Raw genomic sequence first — 26,999 nt, 5'->3', positions numbered from 1 at the left:
CTCAAGATTCTCTCACCATTCCAATCAGGCAGTTTTTCATCTCTTATTTTCTTATCACTCTTAGGAAAAGTTGTCTGAACTCATTACCTTCCTTTCCTCTCCTCTCTCTATCTCCTCTATTCTTGGCAATTTAGTTTTTGACTCTGTCACTCAACTGAAACTTTTACCCATAAAGTTACCATCAATCCACTTTTTAATATCCTTATATAATATGACTTGTCCTCAGGAGAATATAATTTACAAGGAATGGCTTTGGATGTAGAACATAAAAACAAATAACAATGAGGTTATTTTATGCTAAGTGCTAAGTTAATGAAAACATTTATTAAGTATTTCATAGAAGACAAGATCACTGAACTGAAATGGTTAGAGAGGAATAGGAATGAAATTTGGACACTGAGTGAAAGTCGGGATAAGGTGAGAAATGACTGATGGTAGGTATAGATTCAGGAATTTATTTGGCCTATTTATGGAATAAGTGTTGCTTTAGATTAAATTGAAAGCTTTGAAATAAGATTGGAGAAGTATATAAAGGTCATATTAGAGAAGTTTTTGAATGACAGAGGACAGCAGATTTTCACTGAGAAAGTATCAAGAAGAACTGTGGTACACTGGAAAATATATTGTATTTGGAATCAAAAGACCTGGGTTCAAATAATAGTTTTCCCATTCAGTTTCTGTATAAATGTCCTTTCTACCCTTAAATCTATCATACTGTATTTAGTATCTACAGAAAAGGATATGGTTCATGATTGTCCATCTTGTGTGAGTTTTTTCCACACTTTTCTTCCATCAAAGAGGCTCATCAAAGATACTGAGAGTAAGAGTGGGGGTTTTGCCCATTGTTTTGAAATAATGTAGATATCTATGGAGCAAGGTCTATCAGTAATTACTTGATTTTGCTCCCCCCAGTACATCTTGTTTTCTGCTAATAGAGTTCTTTTTAGTTTCTCTCTGCTGCTTATCATCCAGTTCTTTTTCATGTCTCTCTGCTGCTCATCGTCTCTCCTTCCCATGAAACTTACTTTCTCTCTTATTTAATGGTTCTACTGCTATGGTATACAGCCCTTAAATGGGTGAGAGGAAACTGTCTTTTCTCATATCACATAGAGAGCAGCTGCCATCATTAGGTGATGGTGGAATGGATTTTGTTACACTTGTACACACCTTAGCATTGGTGTCTGTGTTGTGAGTTGTGCTCTTTTGGGAAGCTATTCTATAAATAATGACGACCTTTCAAGGAAATGGATAAAAGCCTTGAGAATCTGTATTTATGTAAGATGATGGAATATGACAACATATCAAATATTGGTTCTTGAATTGTCAGGCCAAAAAAAAGAGGAAATTGAGGGATATGCTCCCAGATTCAATTCAACAAATATTTATTTAGTAGCTACTATGTACAAGGCACTAAGGATTCAAAACTAAAATGAAATAATTGCTGTCCTGAAAGGGCTTAAATTCTACTGAATGATACTAGTTGAGCAGTGGAAAAAAAATGTAAGTGTCTTTCTTATTATATTAAATCTTAGAATTTTTTTAGAGAAAGACAGGTCATGGGGAGAGCAAAAGAATCACAGAGATGTGATTAGGAGAACTGGGAGTACCTAGTCTATAAAGAGATGTTACTGTTATCAAATAGAAGGCCACATAAGGTTCAATTTTTTTTTTACCTGTCATCTATAATAATAATACAAGGGATTGCCTACAGCCTTTGTACAACAGCTTGATAGGTTACTGAAGGAAACCAGCCAGAGGTTAAGAGTTTAGCAGTAGCTGTGGTTGTGACTCTTTAATCTCTCCATGTGCTTGAATTTTCAGACTTTACTAGACTGAGGGCATATATTGCATCAAGGAAAGCTTCTCCATGGGGATGCTGGGAGCAAATCTAATCAGCAAATATTTATTGAGTACATTTCCTGCTCTCAGTATTGTGCTGGAAGGCCCGTAAATGAGAGTAGCCAGATTGGGGAAGGGGGAGGGGGGGAAGGAGGAAAGACGGGGAGGAAATATATACAACATGTATATATATCCTAGTCTCTTCAGTCTGGTTATATTATTCACAAAAAGAATACAACTCTAATTAGTATAGTAGAAATGGCAACCAATAATTTTAATGAATATTTTTATTTGAATATATATCATTTTAGTTTGAAATATTGTTATTAAAGAACCCCTGAGCTGAAAATGACTTTTGACTTTTCTCGCACTGAAAAGCAAAATAGTTTTTTAAACATATTGTAAATGAGAACTCATAAATACAGTGCTACAGTGAAAAGAGTGCTAAACTTTGAGTCATGGCATTTGAGTTTTATATGCTCTAATCTATAGAGCTAGGGGTGTTTTACCACAAGGATGAGTTTGGGATTCATTAGCAAAGCCCTTTGGTGGATTATATCTAATGTCTTCCAAATGGCTTTGACTTCACTATCATTTTTGAACAGTGGGAAATCAGCTCTGAAATGGCTGCTGTATGTCATGATTTCCCTCTTTTCCTCAGCAAGGTTTGTGACTAGACAAGAAAGTCTACATGATAGCCCATCCATACATTTCTTCCCTAAACCAAACATTACCTCTTAGACAAGGGATATACTTAACAAAGACATTTCTGTGTAAGGCAGTCAGAAAGCTATGGGAGAGGGACTTACTGAAAGAATGTCTGCCTCTAAGGATGTTATTGAATTGTTATTTATATTTCTGCTGGGAAATCTGCATGTATCCTAAAGATCCTATTTTAATCAAGTTCACCAGAAACATCAAAAAAAGAATTAGTTTATTCATATGGAACTGATTTTTGGAATGTAAAAAGAATGAGATAAAATTGATCTTTTAAATTGTAAAATCCAACAAGATATGGCTTCCTCTACAAATGAAAGTGTTTATATTAAATTCTAGGAGAGTGGCTTTGACCTCTTTAAATTTAATCTTCAATAAAAAGTAATAAAACAAAGTAAGAGCCTGAAAGCCCTTGGCACTTGTCTTCCCATTAGGTTTTATTGTGAAGATTTGATCAGTTATGTGGATAATTTGAAAAGTAAAATGAAAATTAGAAAAAATAGAAGGAATTTAAAATGCAAAAAGTGCAAACTAAAAAAATGTTTAGCTTATAATTGTGGTAAATCATTTTTCTAGAAGAGAAAATGGCAACTAATAAAATTAGATTTTTTCCAGAAGAGGCTAAAGGCTTTTAAGCATAATGACAATTAAAGTTGAAATTTTGGGTCTGACTCCTGTCTGTAAACAGCTTTGACCATCCCTGGATTTACTTCTTCAATGCATGAAATTATTTTAATTTTTGTCATGTTATTAAATTGGTACTGTGGAAATCCAAAAAACAAATTTTAATGGTCTTAGGGAAAATATCTTATAACATATTGTCTTAAGAGCAAATTATACTAGATTAACATCTCTGAAAGGGCAGTTCTCTATAGGAAGAAAAAAGTAAAGGAGGGGAAGAGAGAGGAGAGAACAGTGCAAAAACAGTATCATAGAAATTAGTGGTGTTTTCATAATAGGATTAAACTTCCTTATCAATAATACATAGAGTAAAATAGAATATAGAAAGGTGGAAGAATGGATAGAATACTGGACTTAAAGTTAGGAGGACATTTGTGTGAATCTTCCTTTCCTCATCTGGAAAATGGGGTTAATCGTGGATTTCTTTGTCATGACTATTAAGTTACAAATATGCTTGTGTTTTTTTAATGCTTCTGACTTCATGATGTGAATTTATCTGTAAATTAGTAAATTAAATGTGGAGCTATATTAGGAATGAAGACAGAATTAAACCTGTAACCATGGTCTTATTAGCACCATGTTGTAGCCAGTGAAGCTTATCAGTAAAACAGATACAGATATAATATTCTAACTATATACTCTTAGAAAATATGTTAACCTAAGTTACAGTAATAATAGAAGATGATTCTATCATCAAAAGAAGAAATTCACAGAGAAGGTCATTTCATCCTCTGTTGAATGAAAAATAAAAGATTTTTTAATCAAAGAATGTTTCATTTCCTCACTCAGCAAATGGGCTAAGTGCTTATTATGTGAAGTGTATTTTATGAGGCACATAAAAAATAAAAGAAAACACTGGAACAGTAGTGAGGATAAGACCAATACTTGGATGATTGTAATGCAAAACATACTAGAAATACATAAAGGAGCTAACAGTAATGGTAAGGAAGAAGAGAAGAATGGAGAAAAGGAAGGAAGGAAGGGAAGGGGAGAGGAAGAGGAGGGAAAGAGGGAGAGATGAAGGAAAGAAAAATGAATTTACTAAACACCTTTCATATAGAATACTATATATAGGATATAGTATTCTAAATGAAAAAATTAAAGAGGGTGAGAGCACTTAGATTAGAAAGGACTACATGGAAGAAGGGACTCATAAACATGGAAGAAATGGCTCATAAACTGAATTGTGAAGAAAGAAGATTTTCATCAGGTACAAATGTGGTGAGGGATTAAAAAACAGCTAGCATATCATTTTGCTTAGGGAAAAATTAGTACAGAGAATGGAGTAATATGTTTAGTTTGATAGTTTGGAGAAAATGGAGAGGCAGATGCAAAAGCTTCAATGCCAGGCTAAAGAGATTCTATTTTATGTGGTAGCAGCAGTAAGGCATATGCAAAGTTTTTGAGCAGTGAGGTGAAATGGTCAGAGCTTTCTATTGTGAAGGTAATTCTGGCAAATAAGGAAAATTCCAGGGGAAAGGAATCTGTTAGGAGATTCTTACCAAAATCTCATGGCTGGTTAACTAGCAGAAAGTTGGTACTATCATGAGCAAAATGAAAATTATAAAGAGAAATTGTTTGTAAAAGGAAGATGATAAATTCATTTTAAATCATGTTGAGTTTGCATTAACTCCGAGATATCTCTGTGGAAGTGTTCAATAAAAAACTAGAAATTTCAAAATTGAAGCTCATGGAAAAGTTCAAGGTAGGATTTATGGAACTGAAAGTAAGCTGAGGAGGCTTAATAATTGAAATCATAGAAATGGGTCCTATTTCTTTTTATATTATTGTTATTAAAGTGAATATGTATGGGTAATATGCATGACTAATTTTTCCAAAATTACCCTGGCATAACATTTTGTTACAAATTTTCCCCTCCTTTCCCCTACCCCCTCCCCTAGCTGACAGGTAGTCCAATATATGTTAAATATGTTGAAATACATGTTAGATCCAATATATGTATACATATTTATACAATTATCTTGTTACACACACAAAAAAAAAATCAGATCAAGAAGGAAGGAAAAGAAAAACTCAGAAAGAAAACACAATGTAAACAACTAACAACAGAGAGAGTGAGAATGCCATATTGTATTCCACACTCTGTTCCCATGCTTCTCTCTCTGGGTGTAGGCTCTCTTTATCACTGAACAAGTGGAATGAGTTTGAATCAACTCAATATTAAGAGAGCCATGTCCATCAGAATTGATCATTGTATAGTCTTGTTGTTGCCATGTATTAGGGTCTCCTGGTTCTGCTCATTTCACTTAGCATCAGTTCATGTAAGTCTTTCCAAGCCTCTCTGTATTCATCCTGCTGGTCATTCCTTACAGAACAATAATATTCCATAACGTTCATATACCACAATTTATTCAGCCATTCTCCAATTGATGGGCATCCATTCATTTTCCAGTTTGTAGCCATTACAAACAGGGTTGCCACAAACATTTTGCCACATACAGGTCCCTTTCCTTTCTTTAGTATCTCTTTGGGGTATAAGCCCAGTAGAAACACTGCTGGATCAAAGGGTATGCACAGTTTGATAACTTTTTGAGCATAATTCCAAATTGCTCTCCAGAATGGCTGGATGTGTTCACAATTCCACCAACAATGTATCCCAGTTTTCCCACATCCCCTCCAACATTCCCCATTATCTTTCCCTGTCATTCTGGCCAATCTGAGAGGAGTGTAATGGTATCTCGGAATTGTCTTAATGTGCATTTCTCTGATCAGTAGTGATTTGGAGCACCTTTTCATGTGACTACAAATAGTCTTAGTTTCTTCATCTGAAAATTGTTCATATCCTTTGACCAAAATGGATCATATTTTTAAAACAATGAGTAAGAATAGAACAGGATCTTGAAGAACACTCACATTTAAGATGTGAAAAGAAGAGAAACTAGGAAGTATGATCAGAATAGACAAGAGAATAACTTTGTACAATATCATGGAAACTATGGGAGACTATCAGGAAGGAGAGAAGACTTAACATTATAAAGTGCTATACTGAAGTCAAGGAGAATGAGATCTGAAGAGAGGCCATTGTTTATTGTTATTGTTGTTTTCAATTCAATAATTACCTTAGTGAATTTCAGTAGGTTGGAAAAATCAAATGGAAAGAGATTGAAGAATGAGTTGATAATGATACCACTGAGGCAGCAATTATAGATTTCTGTTGTTAGAATTTTATTATAAAAAATAGAGGGACAGGATCCTGAACATGAAGAAAAACAAAAATATGGGGGAAGACAATATGTAGCTACCTATGTACAAGTGAGATAAATAGGGCAACTAGTTTGTGCAATGTTTAGAGTGTTGGGCCAGGAATCATGAAGACTCCTATTCTTGAGTTCAAATCCAGCCTCACCCATTTGCTAACTGTGTGACTCTGGGCAAATTACTTCGCCTGTTCGTCTCAGCTTCTTCATCTGTAAAATGAACTGAAGAAGGAAATGGCACATCACTCCAGTATTTTTGCCAAGAAAACTCCAAAATGGGGTCACAAAGAGTTGGACGTGACTGAAAGGATGGAACACAAGAATAGAAGGCAGATGGTGGTGATTACCCAGTGTTTAGAATTAATAGAATGAGAAGAGCAAAAAAATAATAGAGACAGATTTGAAGATGAAAGGAGGAATAAGAACACCAAAGTGGCTATCCAGATTAATAGTAGAGAGGAAGGTAAATTAATCAAGAATGGGGTGATGGACTAAAAGATGATGGAAGGATAGACCTCCCAATAAGGATAAAAAAGCAACTTCATACTTCATGTTATCCTCTCCTGTTTGAGCATAATTTCCTCCTTTTAATTATTTCATACTCAATCTCTTTGTAAAGTATCAAATTTCATTTCTCTATCAAGAACCTTTTCACTCAAAGCAAACAAAAGTTAAGTATCTGAGTAATTGCAGTAAAAATCATCTGCCTCAATTATCTAAATGAATTAGACAAAAATGGGTTTTTATCCTCAATTCTCTGGATCATTTCATCAATTAGCATACTTCATGGTGCAAGTATAGAGGGAACAATGGTTCTGTCCTTAGTGTTAAATGAACCTAATGTGTCTGTCTACTCAAGAGAATTCCTATAAGGATTTTCAATGGTTGAGCTCAAAAAAAAAGGGGGGTGGAATTTAAAACTTTTTCCAAATATATTATTGATATGAGTACAATGAGATCAGAACCATTATGACTGATAGACTAAGTACATTACTGTGCTTCAAGCTTTTACTATATACATATACATATATGTGTTGAAATATGTATGTATATGCATATATGTTTCAAAAGTCATTATTTTATCAACTAGCAATGTAACTCCAAACAATAACAATAACTTTAAAAACTTAGTATTATGACTCTATTTTAGTCAATCAAATTAATAATATTAAGTGCCTACTAGGTACCAGGTATTAAGAACTGAGGGTACAATTGAGGGGAAGACATAATGTACCCTCAAGCTTATAATAATGGGGGAGACAACATGTAAAGATAAATAAAAATAAATTATAAAAGATGAATAATAGATAATTAACAGAGAGAAGGCATTAGATTTGAGAGATTAAGAAAATTACCTTTAGAAGATAGAATTTTACTTGGGACTTAAATGAAGCCAGATTGCTCACTAATACTTTTAGGCTATTGCAATTCAAAAAAAAAAAAAAAAAAAATGACAACCAGAACCAAAACTGATTAAATTAAATGGACTTGTTAAAAAAAAAAAAAATCATTTCCCATTAGTGAAAATATTCTGTCACAAAATTTAGATTTGGGGATTTTGATCTTTACTTAAACTCTCTATGTTTTCTTTGGGTAACTTGGACAAATGTCTGTGGGTTTTTTGTTTTATATTTTCACCCATCTGTCTTGATTTTCTGGTTGTTCAAATTCATTTTACCAATGACTATCTGAACACTCTTGAGAGAAAAAAAAAAGCGTAAAAATCATTATTGTTATTCAGAACACTAAGGCAAGACTTTCTTAGCTTCTTCTCCCTTTTATGGTGTGGACTTTACTCTTTTCTAAATGTAAAAGGGCTGAATTTCTGAAGGAACCACATTTCTATTTATCATATTCATTATCAGTGAGTCATTAATTCTTTTCTTTCATCTTTTCTACTTTCGATTAGCTGATCATATGGAAAGGAAAATAGTGAAAATTATACTATCTTCTTCCTTTAAGTAGAAAAAAGGGAGAGAAAGCCATCAATTGTACATATTAATTATGTTACATAACATAAGAACGAGCATTGTGTAGGGGATACAGATACAGTCTCAGATTTAGATAGAACTAAATTCATGTCCCTGGAACTGACATGTCCTAGAATTGTGGCCTTGGGCAAGCCATTTATCTTTTTCATGTACCCAGGCAAATCTCTGAGATCTTTAGTAGAGTAGCACATGCTAAATAATGATCTGTTTTTGAAAGAAGAATTTTCTTAGTGGGATTCCCTACAGTGATGTTTCAGATAACATACCCATTCTCTCCTCCAGTTATAGGTTCTTCTAATCTGCCAATGGAAATTATTGGTTCACATTTGAAAAAAAAAATTGCTTTATAATCTTTTTAATGAAATGTATATATTGCCTTATGTAGTTCATTTGTAAATAAATATATTGAAAAACAGTCAAATAAACAATAAACAATATTATAATACCACAAAGTCATTAATGTAAGTTTACTAAATGCCAACTGGTGAATGTTTTTGTGTTCCTTTTGCAGTGGTTATGTCTTTGATTACGATTACTACAGGGATGATTTCTACAATCGGTGAGTTGGGCTTTACTCCTCTGCAACCTTTTATTTTGCATAGTTTTATATTTAAATACTTCAAGCATTTTGCTCATAGATAATACATTTTTTCAAAGAAACAAAAAAAAAGAACTCTTTTCACTGTCAAGAAAAATTTTCTAGAAGACAAAGCTATTATTTCTATTTTTTTCAGGTTGACAAAAATTTATGAAATTATTACTTTCTTGTATGGTACTGTGCCAAACAGAAAAAGAAGTCCCTAAACATTTTCTATAGTATCTTCAGATTTTGAAGACTTTTGGAGATGTTTAAGCTTATCTTATTGTCTCATGCTATAAATTAAAGAATATTTGAAAAAGATTTACATTTTTAATAAAAAAAATTTCTTCTTTATTGAGAATTCTTGAATAACCATTCATGAATTCTTAAGACAACAGGAATTTTCAAAAACAGGAAGTGTTCCTCTATTTTGCAAAAATATCCCTACTTTCATTCATTTATTAGAAAAAACTACTATGTGCCAGGCAGCACGCTGGATTCTAGGGCCACAAAGATAAAAAATTGAAACAGTCTCACCTTTAAGAGGCTTATCTGTGCATATCAATGTCAAAATGTTTTATCAGGCAGACATATACTAGATTTGTGTTACAGAGAAAATATACATGTATGTATATCATAAAGAAAAATGTATATTATGATGCCTATCTTGTCAATTTTATGTTGCTATTTTAAAGAATAAACAAAATATTCTATAGTATATCCACAACAATTTTTTTCAATTCTTTTTTTAGCCAGAAGATTACTATATCCAACTTTTCATGTTTATAAATTTAATTGAGAAACTGAAAAATCAAAGGAATTAAGATAATTTCCTCTCCCTCTTCCTTTCCCTCTCTTTCTCCTTTTTCCTCACCTTCTCTCTCTCCATCTCCCTCTCCCCCACCTCTCTTATTTTTTATTATTCCCTATACACATCTAAAATACACACACACATACACACACACACACACACACACACACACACACACACACACACATAAACACTTGATTAGAATTATGTACTTTCTTGGATTCTCCCTGAGCAGTTTCTTTTCCGCTGTGGGAATTACTAGTCTGAAAAACTGTCATTAAAATGTATATCTTCCTGGTTTTAATCATCCCAGCTCCTGAAATGATGATATCAAAATGTATATCAGGACACACAACACTGGCTAGCTGCACAAATGTAGGATGCCTACTCTTGCATAACCTGAGAATCTACTACCCACTTTTACCAAATGTAATTCTTTCAAAGGTCCTCTATCACATGTCTTTTTTCACATGTACTGCCCAATTTTTCACTTTCCCTCCATACTCCCTCAACTTACACTCATTCAGGATGTCTGTCTTGCACTTTGTTCAATTTCACTTACTTAGTAACGACTCTAAGTTCCATAAACATGTTGAGGACCAATTGCCACTGTGCTAAACAAGGACCAGAAAGAGAATGTCTAACTTTTCCTCCAAGAAGTATGGGGTAATGAATAATTGTGAAGAACTTCCCACACTGGGAAGTGTTTTCCTTTAAGCTGTCCGCCTTTCCCCAAGATCCTCAAACTTATTAACCAAAGTTTTTTTGGCTGTAAGTCATTGCTCTAGCTTATAATATAGTACAGTTACCCGGGAAGTCATTTTATGAAGTTTGTTCTGATAAGAATGGGATTATCTTCGTTGCTCATTTCAATAAACCTAAAGAAAGTTACTATAAGGATTCCCCACTTGAGTGGCATTTTATAATTTCACCTCTCTATCATCTTCTGATTGATGTATAAATAGAAGTTTATTCCCTGAAATAGTTTCCATAAATATCAGCCGTGGGAAAGTTGCCTTATTTCTATGATAAATTTAGTCTCTGGTAAGATTAGCTTGATTTGAAGAAAAGTACCAAAATCCTTCCTTCATACCACCTCCTTTCTCTACACTTCCCCCTCCCCCCCCATTATTGATGCTCCTAAATTCATTTTTAGAAGAGGCAGCTTAGCATAAGGGATAGAATATAAGGCTGGAGACAGAAAGGCATAGTCTTAAAGCCAAATTGTTGTTTTAATATTTATTATCTGAGTGACCCTGGTTAAGTCATTTGATCTTAGTCAACCCCCAAAGACTTATTTACTAAGTCAAAGATAAGTTGTGATATTCATTAGTGGAGAAAGCTTCTATAACTTTATGTATTTTTTCCATATCACTTGAAAAATGATTTCTTATCTCTAAAGACATACTTAAAATAAGCATTATGTAAAATTTAATTATCCAATATATCTGACACATCATAAGTGTTTAATAAATATTTTATGGTTCATTGACTTATACTTTAGGAAAATCATTTTCATCAGTCTGTGGAGGACATATTGTCATGTGGAGAGACTGAAGGCAGAAAGAATGATAAAAGACTATTTCAGTAGTCTAGAAGAGAGTTTGTAGTAGGGTGATGGCTATGTGAATGGAGAAAAAGGTATATAGATGAAGATACTGGAATGCCTTGCACTTTTTTCTCCAGCTTATTTCACAGAGGCTCATACGGTTAAGTGATTTGCCCAGGGTCATATAGCTATAAAGTGTCTGAAACTAGATTTGAACTAAGGAAAATGAATTTTCCTGACTTCAGGCCTGGAACTCTTTCCATTGCTCCACCTAGCTGTTCAGTTGAATCTGTAGGTACTAATAAAAATAATCAAAGAGACTATTTAGGAAAAAAAAAAAAAGATCCATGACAAAGCTAAAATGTGCCTTTTCATAACTTCTACTCATTTCTACTTTGCTGGGCCAAACAAAACAACTCTAATCCCTTTTCTTCATGACAATCCTTCAAATACTTAAAAACTATTCTCGTGTACCTTCTTAAGTCTGTTCTCTGCATTAAACATTCTCAATTGCTCTACAAAGTTTTTCTATGGAATGATCTAAATGTCCTTCATGGTCCTGGTTGGCTTTCTCTAGAAACTTTAACTTATACTATGAACCTCCTACAACATGGCATGCAGATGGTATCCATTATGTTATCTTTTTTAATGATAGAGACTGATGTACACCAGTCCTGCTTGACAAATGACTAATTGCATTAATTTGTAGAATGGATAGGTAGGAATAGTCTGTAGTCTATGATTCCTATATCAAAGGAAAACAAACTAGTCCATGTCATAATTGAATCTATAATCATAACCTCACTAATACTATGTTTTTAATAATTGAATGAACTAACCACAAATATTGTTAAATGTACATTTATTCACAGTTATTACTGTGTGAAATTTCTATGAAAATCCCCTTGACTAATGTCTATTGCCATATCATCTATTATTTATACAAGAGAAAGTTGGGTTTTTTTTTTACCCAAATATTAACTTAATTTATAAAAAATCTTTTCTTTTTAGAAAGATTTTCCCAAGTTATTCTTATAATTCTTAAGAATTTTAATAGATCCCCCAGGAATGATAAGAAGGTTAAGCTGAATTTTTAAAAAACTATTATGGGTACTGCAGTTATAAAAGATAATCTTTAGACCTTGTTTCTAATATTCTATAATTGCTTATTGATGATAATTAGAGTTTTAATGTTTCAGCTTCAGCTTTTATTGATTCCTTAATGTGAAGAGCACTAAACTTGGTACTATGAATATCATATTATTCAATGAATATACATTAGCTCATATTCTATAGCTATTATTTTTAACCAAGTAATTGTGAGACATGGAGGTGACCCTGAGTTCCCAAATTATGCAAGTAGAATTCAAGTTTTAGCAGATTCAACCAAGGTGACAGGCTTTGAGGATAGACTGAGCAGTACAAGGTATGTCTGTCATCCAAAGATATGGCTAATTTTGGAGAGGCTCATAGCAGGTCGAATAGAGAGTGATGAATTTTTCAGGAAGTACAACTTTTAAAAGTGTATAACTAAAAGTGTATAACACTAAAAGTGTATAATAGATGGCTTTAGATCTTCATTGGCATGGGAGATAAGAGTATCCATACCAATCTTTGAAAGTATAGGAATATTCATGCTTCATAACATTGTTTTTATTGTGCATTAGATTATCCTCCACTTCTAAAAAAATTCTACCTGCTTGTCTTTATAAATATCCAAGGAATGCTCCATTAAAAATCAGAACATCTAGATTCTAATTGCTCACTTCTTCCTGCCTCCTATTCTGTAATTTGCTTCTTCTAATTCTGCAATATGCTATGTCTTCTCCTGGACTCTGTGAAGTCATATTTTTTTTTACATTTCTGTCTTCCTTATTACCTGCTACAATGTTAGAAACATAAAGTAGCAATTTAATAAATGTTTGATGTCTGAATATGTAAATAAAGAAGTCCTTGAATTTATCAGTGCTCAAAATGACAAATTTACTGTGCTGTTATTTGTATGTTTTTAGTCACCTAGAATTTTCTTAAAGCAACATAAGTATTTGCCAATAGCAGATATTACTAGTAGTGACCCTGTAAACATCAATTCCCAAGAAAACCAAAGAAGAGGGATCATATGAGGAGGAAGGGAATCGTTGTCCCATTGTCAAAGTATTTTTAATTGAAGCTGATTTTTGTAAGGAGTACTTTGCTTGCATTTGTTGATAAATATTAGCTCTTTTTCTAAACTCCAACTCTAAAAGCTTGCTAGTTAGAACTTGTCTCCTTTTTTATGCTTATAAGCCAAAAGAATAAATGGGCCACTTCTCATCACTCTCCACTCCTTGTCTAGGAATTTGTCCTTCTGATGATACTAAGAGCAGCCTTTTTGAAGACTTGTCTCTGAGTCAATTTTCTAACCCTACCAATTAACCCCTAGTTTTTTAGGTTCTATTTGAAAATTCTTTAATAATTCAACACCACAACAATTTATATTACTTCTATTACTTAGCTAATTTCAATTTATCAATTTTAATGTGTTTCTGAATGGATGTCTCTGAATAGATATAATAGAAAGGTTAACATTCCACTAATTGCATGTGTATGGTTAGATAATTCTTCAGTTCTTGGTTATTAAGATCTCTCAGGTACCTTGAGCTAATATTCATTTCTTAGGCAAGCTAGTTAAATATAAGGGATTCTGAAAATTTTCACTGCTTAATAGGTTTGTACATTTTCTTAAATTTGTGTGTGCATATCAGGAAGAGAAGCAGATAATACAGGTTCATTTAGATCTGGTATTGACTTTAGAGGACATTTAAGATAATGACTTATAAGGAAACTAAGACCATAAAGGGATTTAACTTGCCCAAAGTCTACCAAGTACTAAATAACAGAGTTGAGATTCAAATTCAAGGTTTCTAAGTCTGGTGCTCTTCACACTACAATATTCTTCTTCCATTGTATGAATGTAAAGTAAAGTCTTTGCATGTAATTTAAAATTTAACTTTTTATACACTCAAATAAAATAAATTGACATAAAGAACTAAAAAAAGATTTGAACCTCCGGGAGTGTTTTCCATTATCATAATATTCCCAGTTGCAGGTGGACATTTTTTTCCACTGCTGTCAGCAAAGATACTGTGTAATCAGTGAGCACCAATTTTTTTTCTTAACAGAAAAATAATCATGTCTGAAATGTTTTTACAGATTTAAAAATTTAGATTTAATAAAGTGAGCAGTTCTTCGGTTATAGAAACCATTTTGCTCTCATATTAATTAAAAACAGGAGGAAAACCAATGTAATTTCAATGAAAAAAACCTCTTAGGTCAAGTTAAAGTTGTTTTAGATCATTGATTATAGGGTAACAGCATGTGCTAAGCTCTAACACATATTGGAAAAATATAATAGCAAGATCTGTCTGTTTCTTAATGCTCATTTCGATTAGCACTTAACTTACTGGATTCCATCATATAGGCTCTCCCAAAAGGCTTAATTCAATTTTAAGCTTAATACATTTATTTTTAATATATTTTAGTGTATATTTTTATAAATATGAGTTTGGAACATGACATTAATACTTTGATATTTAAGGGAGAAAATTCTTACATGATTTATACACAGTCCCAAAAGTTGCAGAGTAATTTTAAATTATGGGACATTCTTTAAACCATGTAAGAATTTTCCTCTCAGGACTGGCGAGACTTACATGAACTGATGCTGAGTGAAATGAGCAGAACCAGGAGATCATTATATACCTCAACAATGGTACTGTTTGAGGATGTATTCTGATGGAAGTGGACCTCTTTGATAAAGAGAGCCTTAATTGATCAAAGATGGACAGAAGCAGCTACACCCAGAGAAAGAACACTGGAAATGAATATAAACTGCTTGCATTTATGTTTTTCCTCCCGGTTTATTTATACCTTCTGAATTCAATTCTCCCTGTGCAACAAGAAAACTGTTCAGTTCTGCACACATATATTGTATCTAAAATATACTGCAACCCATTCAACATGTAAAGGACTCTTGCCATCTGGGGGAAGGGGTGGAGGGAGGGAGGGGAAAAATCGGAACAGAAATGAATGCAAGGGATAATGCTATAAAAAATTACCCTGGCATGTGTTCTATCAATAAAAAATTATTAAAAAAAAAAAAAAGAATTTTCCTCTCAGATATGAAAATTTAAAAATCATAGTTCAAAATTAAAATTAGCAAAATTTACATCAATATGTTTAAAATATATAATTAACAGACCTATTTCAGAATGACAGAATATATGCATAAATTATTTTAATTGGTAGCTGGCATTATGAAGGGTATTTCCTTATCCAAGCTAATATATCAGGATGTTGAATAAATTATATGAAATAAATGGAAGTGAAATTATTATTATGATATTCGTGGCAAGGAATGACACTGCAAAACAATGAAAACAACTATTGTACCCCAATAAGTAATACTCTGACTAAATGAGATGCAATATGCAAAGCCCTATCTATTGGAAATATTTTTTATGAGACATTGCTTGGGTCAAACATCCTTGATGTTTGATACTAAAAAGCCGAGATTGGTTTAGAGTTTGTAGAGATGAATGTCCATCAGCCTCAATTTGTGCAAAAAAAAAAAAAAAGTCTAACTATCTAATGACAGTCAATTATTTCAATGAATAGTGCTGTCAGAACTGCCATCATCTTCTGGAATGATTTTGTAAACTAACAATTTTCCCAATCTCTCCCCTGTTCTGCATGGAGAGGCTTTCCATCTACCAATTTGTGTGTCCCATGAACACCAAGCCCTCTCAGGTAGAAATCAGTCACCACCTTGAAGGTTTTGACAATGAACTCAACCATAATGTCATTGCTTATTTAGTGTTCTTCTGGGCCAAAGTTGTGGTAGGTGGTAAGTTTCTTTTATCTTCTCTGTCAGCTGAAAGATGCATTATTTATGTGAGTCTTTTCAGAGACACCCAAACAAAAATCAATAGATAAGTACAACTGATGCTTAAATGCAGCAAACAAAATGTAAAGCCAGTAGCATCTTTTCTGGAAGAGCTGCCCTCAGAGTCTAGAAAAGTACTGGTCAGCTGTGCTGAGATTTTCATTCTGGTCTCAACATAACTAACATGTTCACTAGAGTATGGTTGAAACATTCCCAGTTGTGGACCCCTTGAAGATGAAAAGGCATTAATTTAATTTCTTAATAATTAACTTAATTAAAAACTCATATCTTTAAACAACATATTTTGAAAGTCTCTGCCTTGGTCCAAAAGGGTTCCTTCCAAAATGTATATATACTTAGAAATACTTCTCCTAACTTGTGAATTGATCAATCATCACCATCGTGTGACATATCCTTATTCTCTGAGAACAGCAAATGTCAAAATTGGCAGGGAAAGTAAGAGTGGAACTGATTGATTCGTTCAAAGCACTTTACTCCACTTACAATAAATGATAAGATATCCAATCCATAGAACTCGCTCTCTCCCTCTCCTGTACCCTTTTTCAATCTCTGTCTGTCTGTCTGTCTCTGTCTCTCTCTGTCTCTGTCTTTTTGTTTCTCTCTCTCTCTCTGTGTGTCTCCCTCTCTCTATATATATACATACATAAATAAATATATGTGTGTATGTATGTATATATGTGTGTGTGTGTGTGTGTGTGTGTGTGTGTGTGTGTGTGTGTATAGTTGCAATGTACTTAGAATAGGAAAGACATTGCACAGGAAGAAAGATTTAAATCCAGATAAATAAATAAATCTAGGAAGAGCTTCGAGATTTCTGGCCAAAGCAGAAATGACTGCTATTTACATTCAATCTGAGTCCATCAAAACCCAAACAATGACCAAGTGGGACTTAGCCTGGGACTTATTGGTGATCAATCAATAAAAATCATATTGGTTTTGGTTTAAGGCCTAGCCCTTAAGAATGAATGATTTGTTCAAGGACATTCAATCAGTAAAGAGCAGAGGAACATCATGCTGTTTCCTCTAGCCTCCCAGTTTGTTAGTCAACTATTACAATAATTTCAAATTACTTATATTTTGTAAGTTCTTAGCCTAGAGCAACAGGTGAGTGAAATGTCCAGGACTTCTCACACCCTCACTGACAATGGTTCCACCAAACATAAATGCCCCACACACACAAACACAAAACACTGAAATAAAAAATTACATGATATTCAAGTTCATTGTCAAAATCTTCAGGATTTTTAAATATCCTATATGAGTGTATATCCTATATATGTGTGTCTAACACATATAATATGTATTTTTGCTAACCATGTTATATGTAATCACATGTGCATGTACATATATTTATGTACGACTATATGCATACATGTATGTGTGTTGTGGTTATATATATATAATTCACACACACACACATACACACATTTATTTACTGATTTAGTCCCAGATACTTTTAGGTAAGAAAATTTACTTTATCCAAAAGTCTATTTTCTGCTTTTGAGATAATATGTGTCTTACTTCCAGAATTATTGAAAAAATATTTAGGCACAAATCTGATTTTGAGATGAGAAGAATTATAAGGTACTACGTATTTGAGATATGGAGATCATTTCTGAAACTACAAGAACAATATTATTAAACATCTATTGTATACCAGATATTGTGCTAAAAACATTGAGAGACAAAAGTAAAAACAAAGCTGTTTCTGTCCTCAATTCTGATGGCCATTAACTATACCCTAAGAAAATATTTTTTAAAAGGAAAAACTGATGTTCCAGGTACAAGATTTGATTTGGCTACTAGGATGGTACATTGTCCAATCCTAGACAAGTTGAGTTCTAGAAGTATTAATGTCCTTTGCCCTCTTTCCTACAACATATTATGTTGGTTGTTTTTCAAGTATAAAAATATAGAATTTTGCCTGGACATGTTTCTTCATTCTAAAACAAAATATGCATTGGTTGGGCTTTAAAATTTTTTTTAAATCCATTTATGTGTCTTGTTGAACTTTTAAAGTTGCACTTTAGGGACCTGAAGCTTTCAAACTGGAGAGATTTGAATCTTGCCACATCATTACCACGGTCATCTTTATGATTTGGAATTCATGAGGGCACAATAACATTTGGTTATATTCATGACATATAAAATATAAAAGGCCTTATTGACTGGAATTAGGAGTGGATTTAGTTGGTCCTTTTTATCTTTAAGATTTTATAAACATGGGAGGTCTTTATGACCTTTTTGAGCCTCATCTGCCCAAATAGCAACATGTTGACTTTCAAATTGCATCCAGTGCTAATATTATCTTAGCTGAAATGGACCTGATAGAGACTCTTAACCTTCTTGAACTGTTTTATTTCATCTTTCTTCCCTTCCAAATATCATTCAGCTTTTTTTCTCAGAAGGAGTTTATTTCATTTCAGAATATTTTGCCTCTGATTAAAGAAAATCTCTAAGTACTTTAGAGTTGTCTGGCAGTTTTAAAATTAGCTTTATATATTCTTTTTTGTTCCATTGTGTAATGATGTTTTTAAAATTTCCCCAGAGTGTCTTATCGTGAAAGGATTCTTTTTAAAAAAATGAAATTACTGTATCATTCATTTTTATGCCTAAGAGAAAACTAATTTTCCGTACTAATATGTTATATAAGGTTTTATTTTTGTCCTGTTTTTTTTTTTCCTCTTCTGCTTACCATGACATTGGATTATTGCTATTGATTGGCTATTTTTAAAAACAGTACAAAAATTTAATCCACGTAATAGGAGTCCAGTATTATATGTAGCCATTGTATTTCTTAAGTCAATAACACTATTATCTGTACAATTGATTGTCTAATTATATATCTGGTTGATTGGGCAAGAGTTTCATTTTCTGAATGAGAGCCTAGAGTTCCAGGTTCAATAAGTTATTTATTTCCTCCTGTTCTTTCTTGCTGATGATGTTTTTCAGAGATGTTATAACAGTACAAACTATGTGCATCCATATATGATATGTTTATACCTAGATGGAGATGTGTTTTGTATATTTCATATTATTCAAGGAGAAAATATGTTTACCATAATTATTGGTAATAAAACATTTTTATTAATTTGTAAGTAAACTTATAGGAATTTTTCATCCCAATAAGAAATTTTTCATCCCAATAAGAAATTTTTCATCCCAATATTGTTTCCTAATAAGACATTTTCATCAACTAATTTTGTATGCTGACAAATGCTGGATACATTCTTTCTGTGTTGTATTTCCTTCATCTGTCATATGAACATAATAATATCTACCCTGCTCTCTGCAAAGAGTTGTGAACACAAAAATGATATATGGAAACAGAGACAGAAAATTAATTCACACTAAGTGATATTAATAATGTTTTATATGTGTAGCACATTATAACTATATCAGAGCATTGTTATTTCTAACAAGTGAAGAAATTACTTTTTCCATATATTTTCTATACCACTTATATAATTTTTGCCTAACCAAACACAAGCAATATATTTTATATATGTAATGATACAAACACTTATAGTAAAAATATTTGAACAGTATGTAACGCTAAGTAAATATTTTATATTGTTATTAATTGCCTAAACTATTCTCAGCATCAAAGAAACATTGCATTAGAACATCCAAAGGAAAACCTACATTTCTAAGAAAGAGCCAGGAGACTAAGTTTCGAAGACAGACTTCTGATATTTATTTATAATGTGACCAGCAGTATATTGTTAACCAGTAAGCATGTGCTGAGCACCAACTATGTGCCAAGTAGTATGCTACAAACTCTGTGTGTGTGTGTGTAGGAAGAACCTAGACATATGTGTATATTCACCCACTATATATATACACACACACACACACACAGAGATACACACATGTATGTATGTATATGTATGTGTGCATGTATATGTATGGATGTATATATACCTATGTCTGTACACATGTATAAATATACACATACACACTAATTATATGATATATATATATACACATACATGCATATGAAATTTGGATTGTTCCCCAATTGAATAACACATAGGCATTATATTGTATGTGTTTAATAAATGTTTGTTGAATTGAGGTTTACAAAGAACTTCCTAGCAAAAATTTTTTCAAGCAGGGATAACAACACGAAAAATGAGAGTCCTTCTAAGAACTAAGTATAAAAGAAGATATATACAAAATAAATGTCTTACATTTGATTGAATTGAATACAATTGAGTGAATATTCTAGTATGAAGCCAAATCTAAGCATCAGTTCTATTTGTTAAAGGTTGTTTGATTATCATGGGCGAGTCCCCCCACCTCCCCGAGCAGTGATACCCCTGAAACGTCCCCGTGTGGCTGTGACAGCAACTCGTCGAGGCAAAGGTGTTTTTTCCATGAAAGGGGGATCAAAATCTACATCAAGTGGGACTTCTTCTTCAGGATCAAAATGTGAGTCATTTTCTTCATTATTATTCTCTTTGGGAGATTGTTTGAATGTGTTGCATTAGAAACATATGTGTCTATAGAATCAGAATCCTATCATGCATCATTTTGACTTGGTGAAATCATAGCCCTCAAAAGGGGACAAAAAAATAGGTTTCAGTTTAAAAGATTAGACAGTATTCATCATACTAGGGCCATTTGCCCATCAAAGCCACAGTCTCAACAAGTTACATGGCAATTTTTCTTAAAGAGTGATTATTACTTTAGAATGAATTTATCTTACCATGCTATTTTCAGCTAAACTCAATTTAAAAAAAAAATTGAGCATTTTTTTATGGCAGCTTCTTTCAAGATGTTGTGATGGTACTGGGAGTACAAAAACAAAAATTAAAATTTCTTTTCCTTAAAGAATTTATATCATACTGATAAGAAGAGAACATTAATAGCTGGTGGGGCTATCAGAAAAGGTGGAGGGGAACACAGGAGCTGAGCCTTGAAGTAAGGAATTCTAAATGGTAGCAGTGCAGAAGCATGGAGATGATAAATGGCATATGTAAAGGTAGAAAAGAATGGGTAAAATGCTAAGTATGGGGACAGCAAATAGACTAATTTGAGTGGAATGTCAAAGTATGTTGATGAAAGTAATATGAAAGAAGTTGCAAAAGATAAGTTGCATATTAGCTGAGGTTGGGAGTGAGGGCTGAGTGAGTTAAAGGGGATGATATTAAATACCAGAATAAAAACTTTCTGTTTTCTACTAGAGGCAATCTGGAGTGATTAAGATTTTTTTAGCAGGAATATGATATGATCAGACATGTCTTAGTAAGATTATTTTGATGGAGGAAATGATATAGGAGGAAGAGACCAGAAGCAGGGAGATCAAAAAGGAACCTATTGTAATAGTTCCGGTAGAGGTGACAAGGGATTGAACTGAGCTATAGGTGTCTTGAGAGAGGAAAGAAATTGATATATGCTATAGAAGTAGGATTGCCAATATTTCATGACCAGTCCAATGTGGGAATAGTGAAGAAGAAGGATGATGGAAACCTGGAGAAGGAGGGAAAATGGTGAGTTAAGTTTTGAGTGCATTGATTTTGTAATGCCCACTAGTTCTCCAGACTGGTAACACAAAACTTAATATATCAAACTCACATAAATTTCTGGAAAATCGTTGTATAATCACATATATAATTTGCCATCTTTAGTCTCCTAACAATATAGGATCAAAAGAACATAGAGGGCATACAGTACAACCCCCCTATTTTACAAATGAGGAAACTGAGTCTCCAAGAATTAAAATGACTTTCCTATTATTACAAAGGTAATAATCACAAGATCTAAACCCCAGGATATTTGACCCTAGAATCAGTGCTTTTTCCATTGTACTGACTTCTTTAGAGAGTAATTTAAAAAAAAAAAAATTAAAATAAATGTTATATCTTCTTATTCTAGAGCAATTAAGGAACTTTTGAACTGACACTTATCAGACTTTGCAATTCCACCCTTATCAGATTTCCATTTCTGAGGACAAGATATGTGAACTATTTCTTCACTATCAAGTTTTCAGGAAAAAAAAAGTAAAAGGATATAGTTTTGTTTTTCTCCCTCATTGATTGTGATATACTAAGATTAGTTTTTAAGTTAACTGTTATTACTTTAAAACAGTACAACACTTTACTCACAACACTTGGAACAGGATTTGGAGATGAAAAAACTAAGTGATCCTTAGAAATCACTTAGTAATTGACTCATAGAATCTCAAAGGTAAAAGGTCATCTGATTCAATCTGTATTTGAATCAGTATAATGATCTTTACTTCTGAGATTCTGAGTCAATTCTAAACAACTCTCAATGATTATATCAAGACTCTACTTGAAGACATCTCAATATAGTTATATATAGTTAATTATAAATAGGGATGTGTTTGTGTAAGTGTGCTACCTAAATATATAAGCATTGCTTATAGGCAGCATAGTGAGACATTATCTGAAGTTTCGTCCACTATTGCAGATAGTAGAAAGAAAGCTATACTGAAACCCTGCTGGGAACCAGGGTAGTTTCTCTTCCAGCCTCTAAGATTATCAGGTTAGAATTAAGTCTTTCCACCATTCCCCAAAAATATCTAATAGGACCCTGATAGGGTTCAGAAAGAAATCCACTTTCCTAATCACTCTTAAATATAAATATAGTTCCTAACTTTTACTAGGATCCTAGCTTTTGCCTACCTAACACTGATTACACAAAAGTTCATTATGAATATTGAGTAAACACATTTAATCAAGAAAAAAAGCAATAAGAAATTGGAGTTTTACAGATGAGCATAAAAAATTTACATAGGAATAAATTACTTCTTCATCTGAGAGCCAGATAAAATCTGAGTTCAAACCAAAAGTAGGAATGATCTCATCAAAGGGAGTCAGTTCTCTAGAATGAACATGATGGGATTCAACTTCCTCATAAATGTGACTCCTGCCTCTCCCATTAGCCCTTCAAAATACCTCAACCTCTTTGTTGTTGATGTATCCAACATTTTCTGGGCAATTGAAGAGTTATATTTAGGGTGCAGCAGCAAGATCTAGACAAATGGAGATGGCCCTAGATGCAATGAGAGATCTTGGCCCTTTAAGCTAAAGTCTTCAACAAGTCTCACTTTGCCTGAGGTCACCTCCATTCAGTAATTAAGGCTAGGTAGCCATTGAAGCAAAGAATCTCCTCTTTTACCTAGTCAAAAATAATAATGATCTAAATAAACAAATAAGTCTTGCAGGGGAAGATCCTCAGGATTTCTGACCAAAGCAGAAATGACATTCAGTCTGAGTCATTCAAAACCCAAAGAAAGACCAAATGGAGCTTGACTTGGGGCCTATTGATGGCCAGGGAAAGGGAATCACAATGGTTTACAACTATTTTTTTTAAATGACAATACTCCCTAAATTAGTTCACAGATTTAGTGTTATACTAATCAAAAATACAAGGTGATAGTTTATGGAATACAGAAAAATATAATAAGAAAATTCATATAGAGGAATAAAAGTTCAAGAATCTCAAAATATAAATAATGAAAAAGGTAGAAAAAAGGGGAAATAGCTGATATATACACATACATATGTGTGTGTTCATGTACACACACAAATATATATATATATGGAAGTAGCTATTTCCTGAGACAACCTATTTCACTTTCGGAAGCTCTATTTATTAGAACATTATCTAAATATCAAAGTATCATTTACTTTTCTGCAGCTTTCAGTCATTGCTTTTAGTTCTGCTATCTGGGGTCAACCAGAACAAATTAAATTCTATTTCCATCCAGTAGGCCTTTAAATATTTGAAGGCAATTAATATGTTTTCTCAGCCTTCTCTAGATTAAACTTCGACAATTCCTTCAAATATTCTTCATGTGATATTTCTCCAGTCCTCTAGTCATCCTGGGAGAGCATCTATTTATTTGTTCATTGTCTTTCTTGAAACGTAGGAAATCTACATTTAGCTTAGAAATCTTAGCTTAATATAAAAATTCAAACAATATCCAATCAGTCATGATTTGTTAATGTTTTACTAAGTATCAGCCACTGTGTTGCAGATACAAAGATAATCTCAAATAGTCCTTGTCTTCAAGAAGCTTTTGTTCTAATGGGAAAGAAAACTAAGTAGGTACATACTAGATACCTTAATAGAAAACAGCTTCCTACAAAAGGACTTTGAGTAAAGTCCTGAAAGAAGTCAGGAGTTCTAAAAGGAACAGTTAAGTAGAGAGAACACTCCAGACAAAATAGACAACCACAACAAAGGTATAGATTTAAATTCCTTCTAGTCACAGTATCTCAACATGAGAATTTCTCAGCTCAAAGTTAGTAATAGTAGTAGTAGTAGCAGCAGCAGCAGCAGTAGTAGTTGTTGTAGTAATAGTACTAGTAATAGCAGTAACAGTAGTAGTAACAGGTAATAGTAATAGTAGTAGTAGTATAGTGGTAGTAGTAGCACTAGCAATAGTATCAGTAGTAGTAGCAGGTAGTAGTAATAGTGGTAGTAGTAGTATAGTGGTAGTAGCCTAGCAATAGTAGCAGTAGTAGCAGTAGTAGTAATAGTAGTAGTAGTTGTAGTAATAGTACTAGTAATAGCAGTAGCAGTAGGTAGTAGTAGTAGTAGTAGTAGTAGTAGTAATAGTAGTAGTAGCAGCAGTAGAGGAGTAGTAGCAGCAGTAGCAGTAGTAATAGTAGCAGTAATAGTAGTAGCAGTAGTAGTAATAGTAGTAGTAGTTAGTAGTAGCACTAGTAATAGTAGTAGTAGCAGTAGTAGTAATAATAGTAGTAGTATTAGTAATTAGTAGTAGCAGTAGTGATAGTAGTAGTAGCAGTAGTAGAGGAGTAGCAGTAGTAGCAGCAGCAGCAGCAGTAGTAGTTGTTGTAGTAATAGTACTAGCTATTACTACTAGTAGTAGTAGTACTAGTAGTAATATTAGTAATTAGTAGTAGCAGTAGTGATAGTAGTAGTAGCAGTAATAGAGGAGTAGCAGTAGCAGTAGTAGTAGCAGTAGCAGTAGTAGTAGAAGCAGTAATAGTAGCAGCAGTAGTAGCAGTGGTAGTAATAATAGTAGCAGTAATAGTAGTAGTGGTAGTGGTAGTACTAGTAGTAGTAGTAGTAGTAGTAGTAGCAGTAGTAATAGTAGTAGTAGTAGTAGTAGTAGTAGTAGTAGTAGTAGTAGTAGTAGCTAACATTTATGTATCACTATGTGCCAGGTACTATGCTAAGGATTTATAATTATTATCTCATTTACTCCTCTTAACAATCCTAGGTTTGGGGTGTCATTATTATCCCCCTTTTAGAGATGAGGAAACTGAAACTGAATTTAAGTGAAACGCCAAGGGTCACATAACTAGTAGATGTCTGAGTCAGATTTAAACTCAGGTCTTCCTGATTCGAACTGCACTATACAGGATCATAGTATTTTAAACTCAAAAAAGATCCTAAACATCATTGAGGTTGCCCTGGCTCTCACATATCAAGATTATAGATCATTGAGTTTGAACTTCAACCTCTTCATTTTCTGGAAGAGGACATTTAAGAACTGACCCTTTGTACATATGTTTGAGTGGCAGTTATGTAAACAAATAGACCATTAGGCTGGGAATTAGCTAGATGAATTCAGATCCTGCCCTACATACTTGCTTGCTATAGTTATAACCCTGGGCAAGTAACTCAACATCCCTCAATCTCAATTTTCTTATTTACAAAATGCCACAGATTTCTTATGGTTGTTATGAGTATTAAATGAGACAATATAGAGAAACTGTTTTCCAAAGATTAAAATGATATCTAAATGCCAGTTATTATTATTGTTACTGTTATTGTTATTCCTATTTTTAAGTTCAGAGAACTGTAATGACTTAATATCCTTGCAAACACCCTAATGTTTTGGTTTTATGAGAATGTGTTTAGCTATATTATGAACTTGATTATATCTAGAATGAATAAATACAAGAATACTTAAGTAGACATACAGGAAATAGAAAATGACTACTTTTGATCTAAAATTATTCTCATAGTAAAAAAAAATTAAGATGGAGAAATTTTAATCTTTCCATGAAACAATCTTAAATTATGATTCCTACATTCTCTAATAATGTTAAAATAATGTTCCTGTATTTCCTTCTTGAAGTAGCAACTGAATATTGATTTCCTATAACGTTTTAAGATATTCCAATGTAACCAAAGTTTAATCATATTAGAGTAACACCTCATTTATCTGACAATCTCAAATTGAATCCATCCTTCAATTTCCACCTTCCCAGTCCACTACATCCATTAGTGATTTCTCCTACCTTTGCACCTGCCTGTATACCCATTTGAAAATCAACTCTGTGCTGATTAGATGATGACTTTTGTTGGATTTTTGTTCACCATTTCCCAAATATATTATAAATTCATTCAGGGTCACTGTTTTACGTTTTCTCTATCCCTAACAAGGATTTAATATGGTAGACGATAAATAAATATCTAGAAATATACTGGTTGATTGAATCTAGATAAAGGAAAAAGAGAGCAATCCAAGATGAAAGAACATTCCTACAGTTCTAGCCAGAAAATATTTAATCTTCAGTAGGGAAAAACAGAAACAAAAATAAAATCACAGTCTTTTATTAATGTTTTAGTGGGTTCCTTTTTTTCTTCCAAAATTAGATAAAAACTTGTATTTCATCAACCCATGTTTCTCTTGCTTTTGGGTTATAGCATTAAATT

At 32.9% G+C, this 26,999-nt stretch overlaps 1 protein-coding gene across 10 annotated transcripts in view; it reads left to right on the top strand.

The window, feature by feature from the left end:
- Window positions 1-26,999, top strand: part of RALYL (RALY RNA binding protein like) — an 801,687-nt gene that overhangs the window by 698,520 nt on the left and 76,168 nt on the right. For all 10 annotated transcript variants that reach the window (XM_051969970.1, XM_051969968.1, XM_051969967.1 and 7 more), the window contains 2 exons: window positions 8,958-9,005; window positions 20,602-20,765. In XM_051969970.1, the coding sequence (XP_051825930.1) occupies window positions 8,958-9,005; window positions 20,602-20,765 (212 nt within the window). The remainder of the gene's footprint in view (window positions 1-8,957; window positions 9,006-20,601; window positions 20,766-26,999) is intronic.

This window comes from Antechinus flavipes, chromosome 1 (assembly GCF_016432865.1).
Source record: "Antechinus flavipes isolate AdamAnt ecotype Samford, QLD, Australia chromosome 1, AdamAnt_v2, whole genome shotgun sequence".
Taxonomy (NCBI): Eukaryota; Metazoa; Chordata; class Mammalia; order Dasyuromorphia; family Dasyuridae; genus Antechinus; species Antechinus flavipes.
The sequence above is the reverse complement of the archived record's forward strand: the minus strand, read 5'-3'. Positions and strand labels throughout refer to the sequence as shown.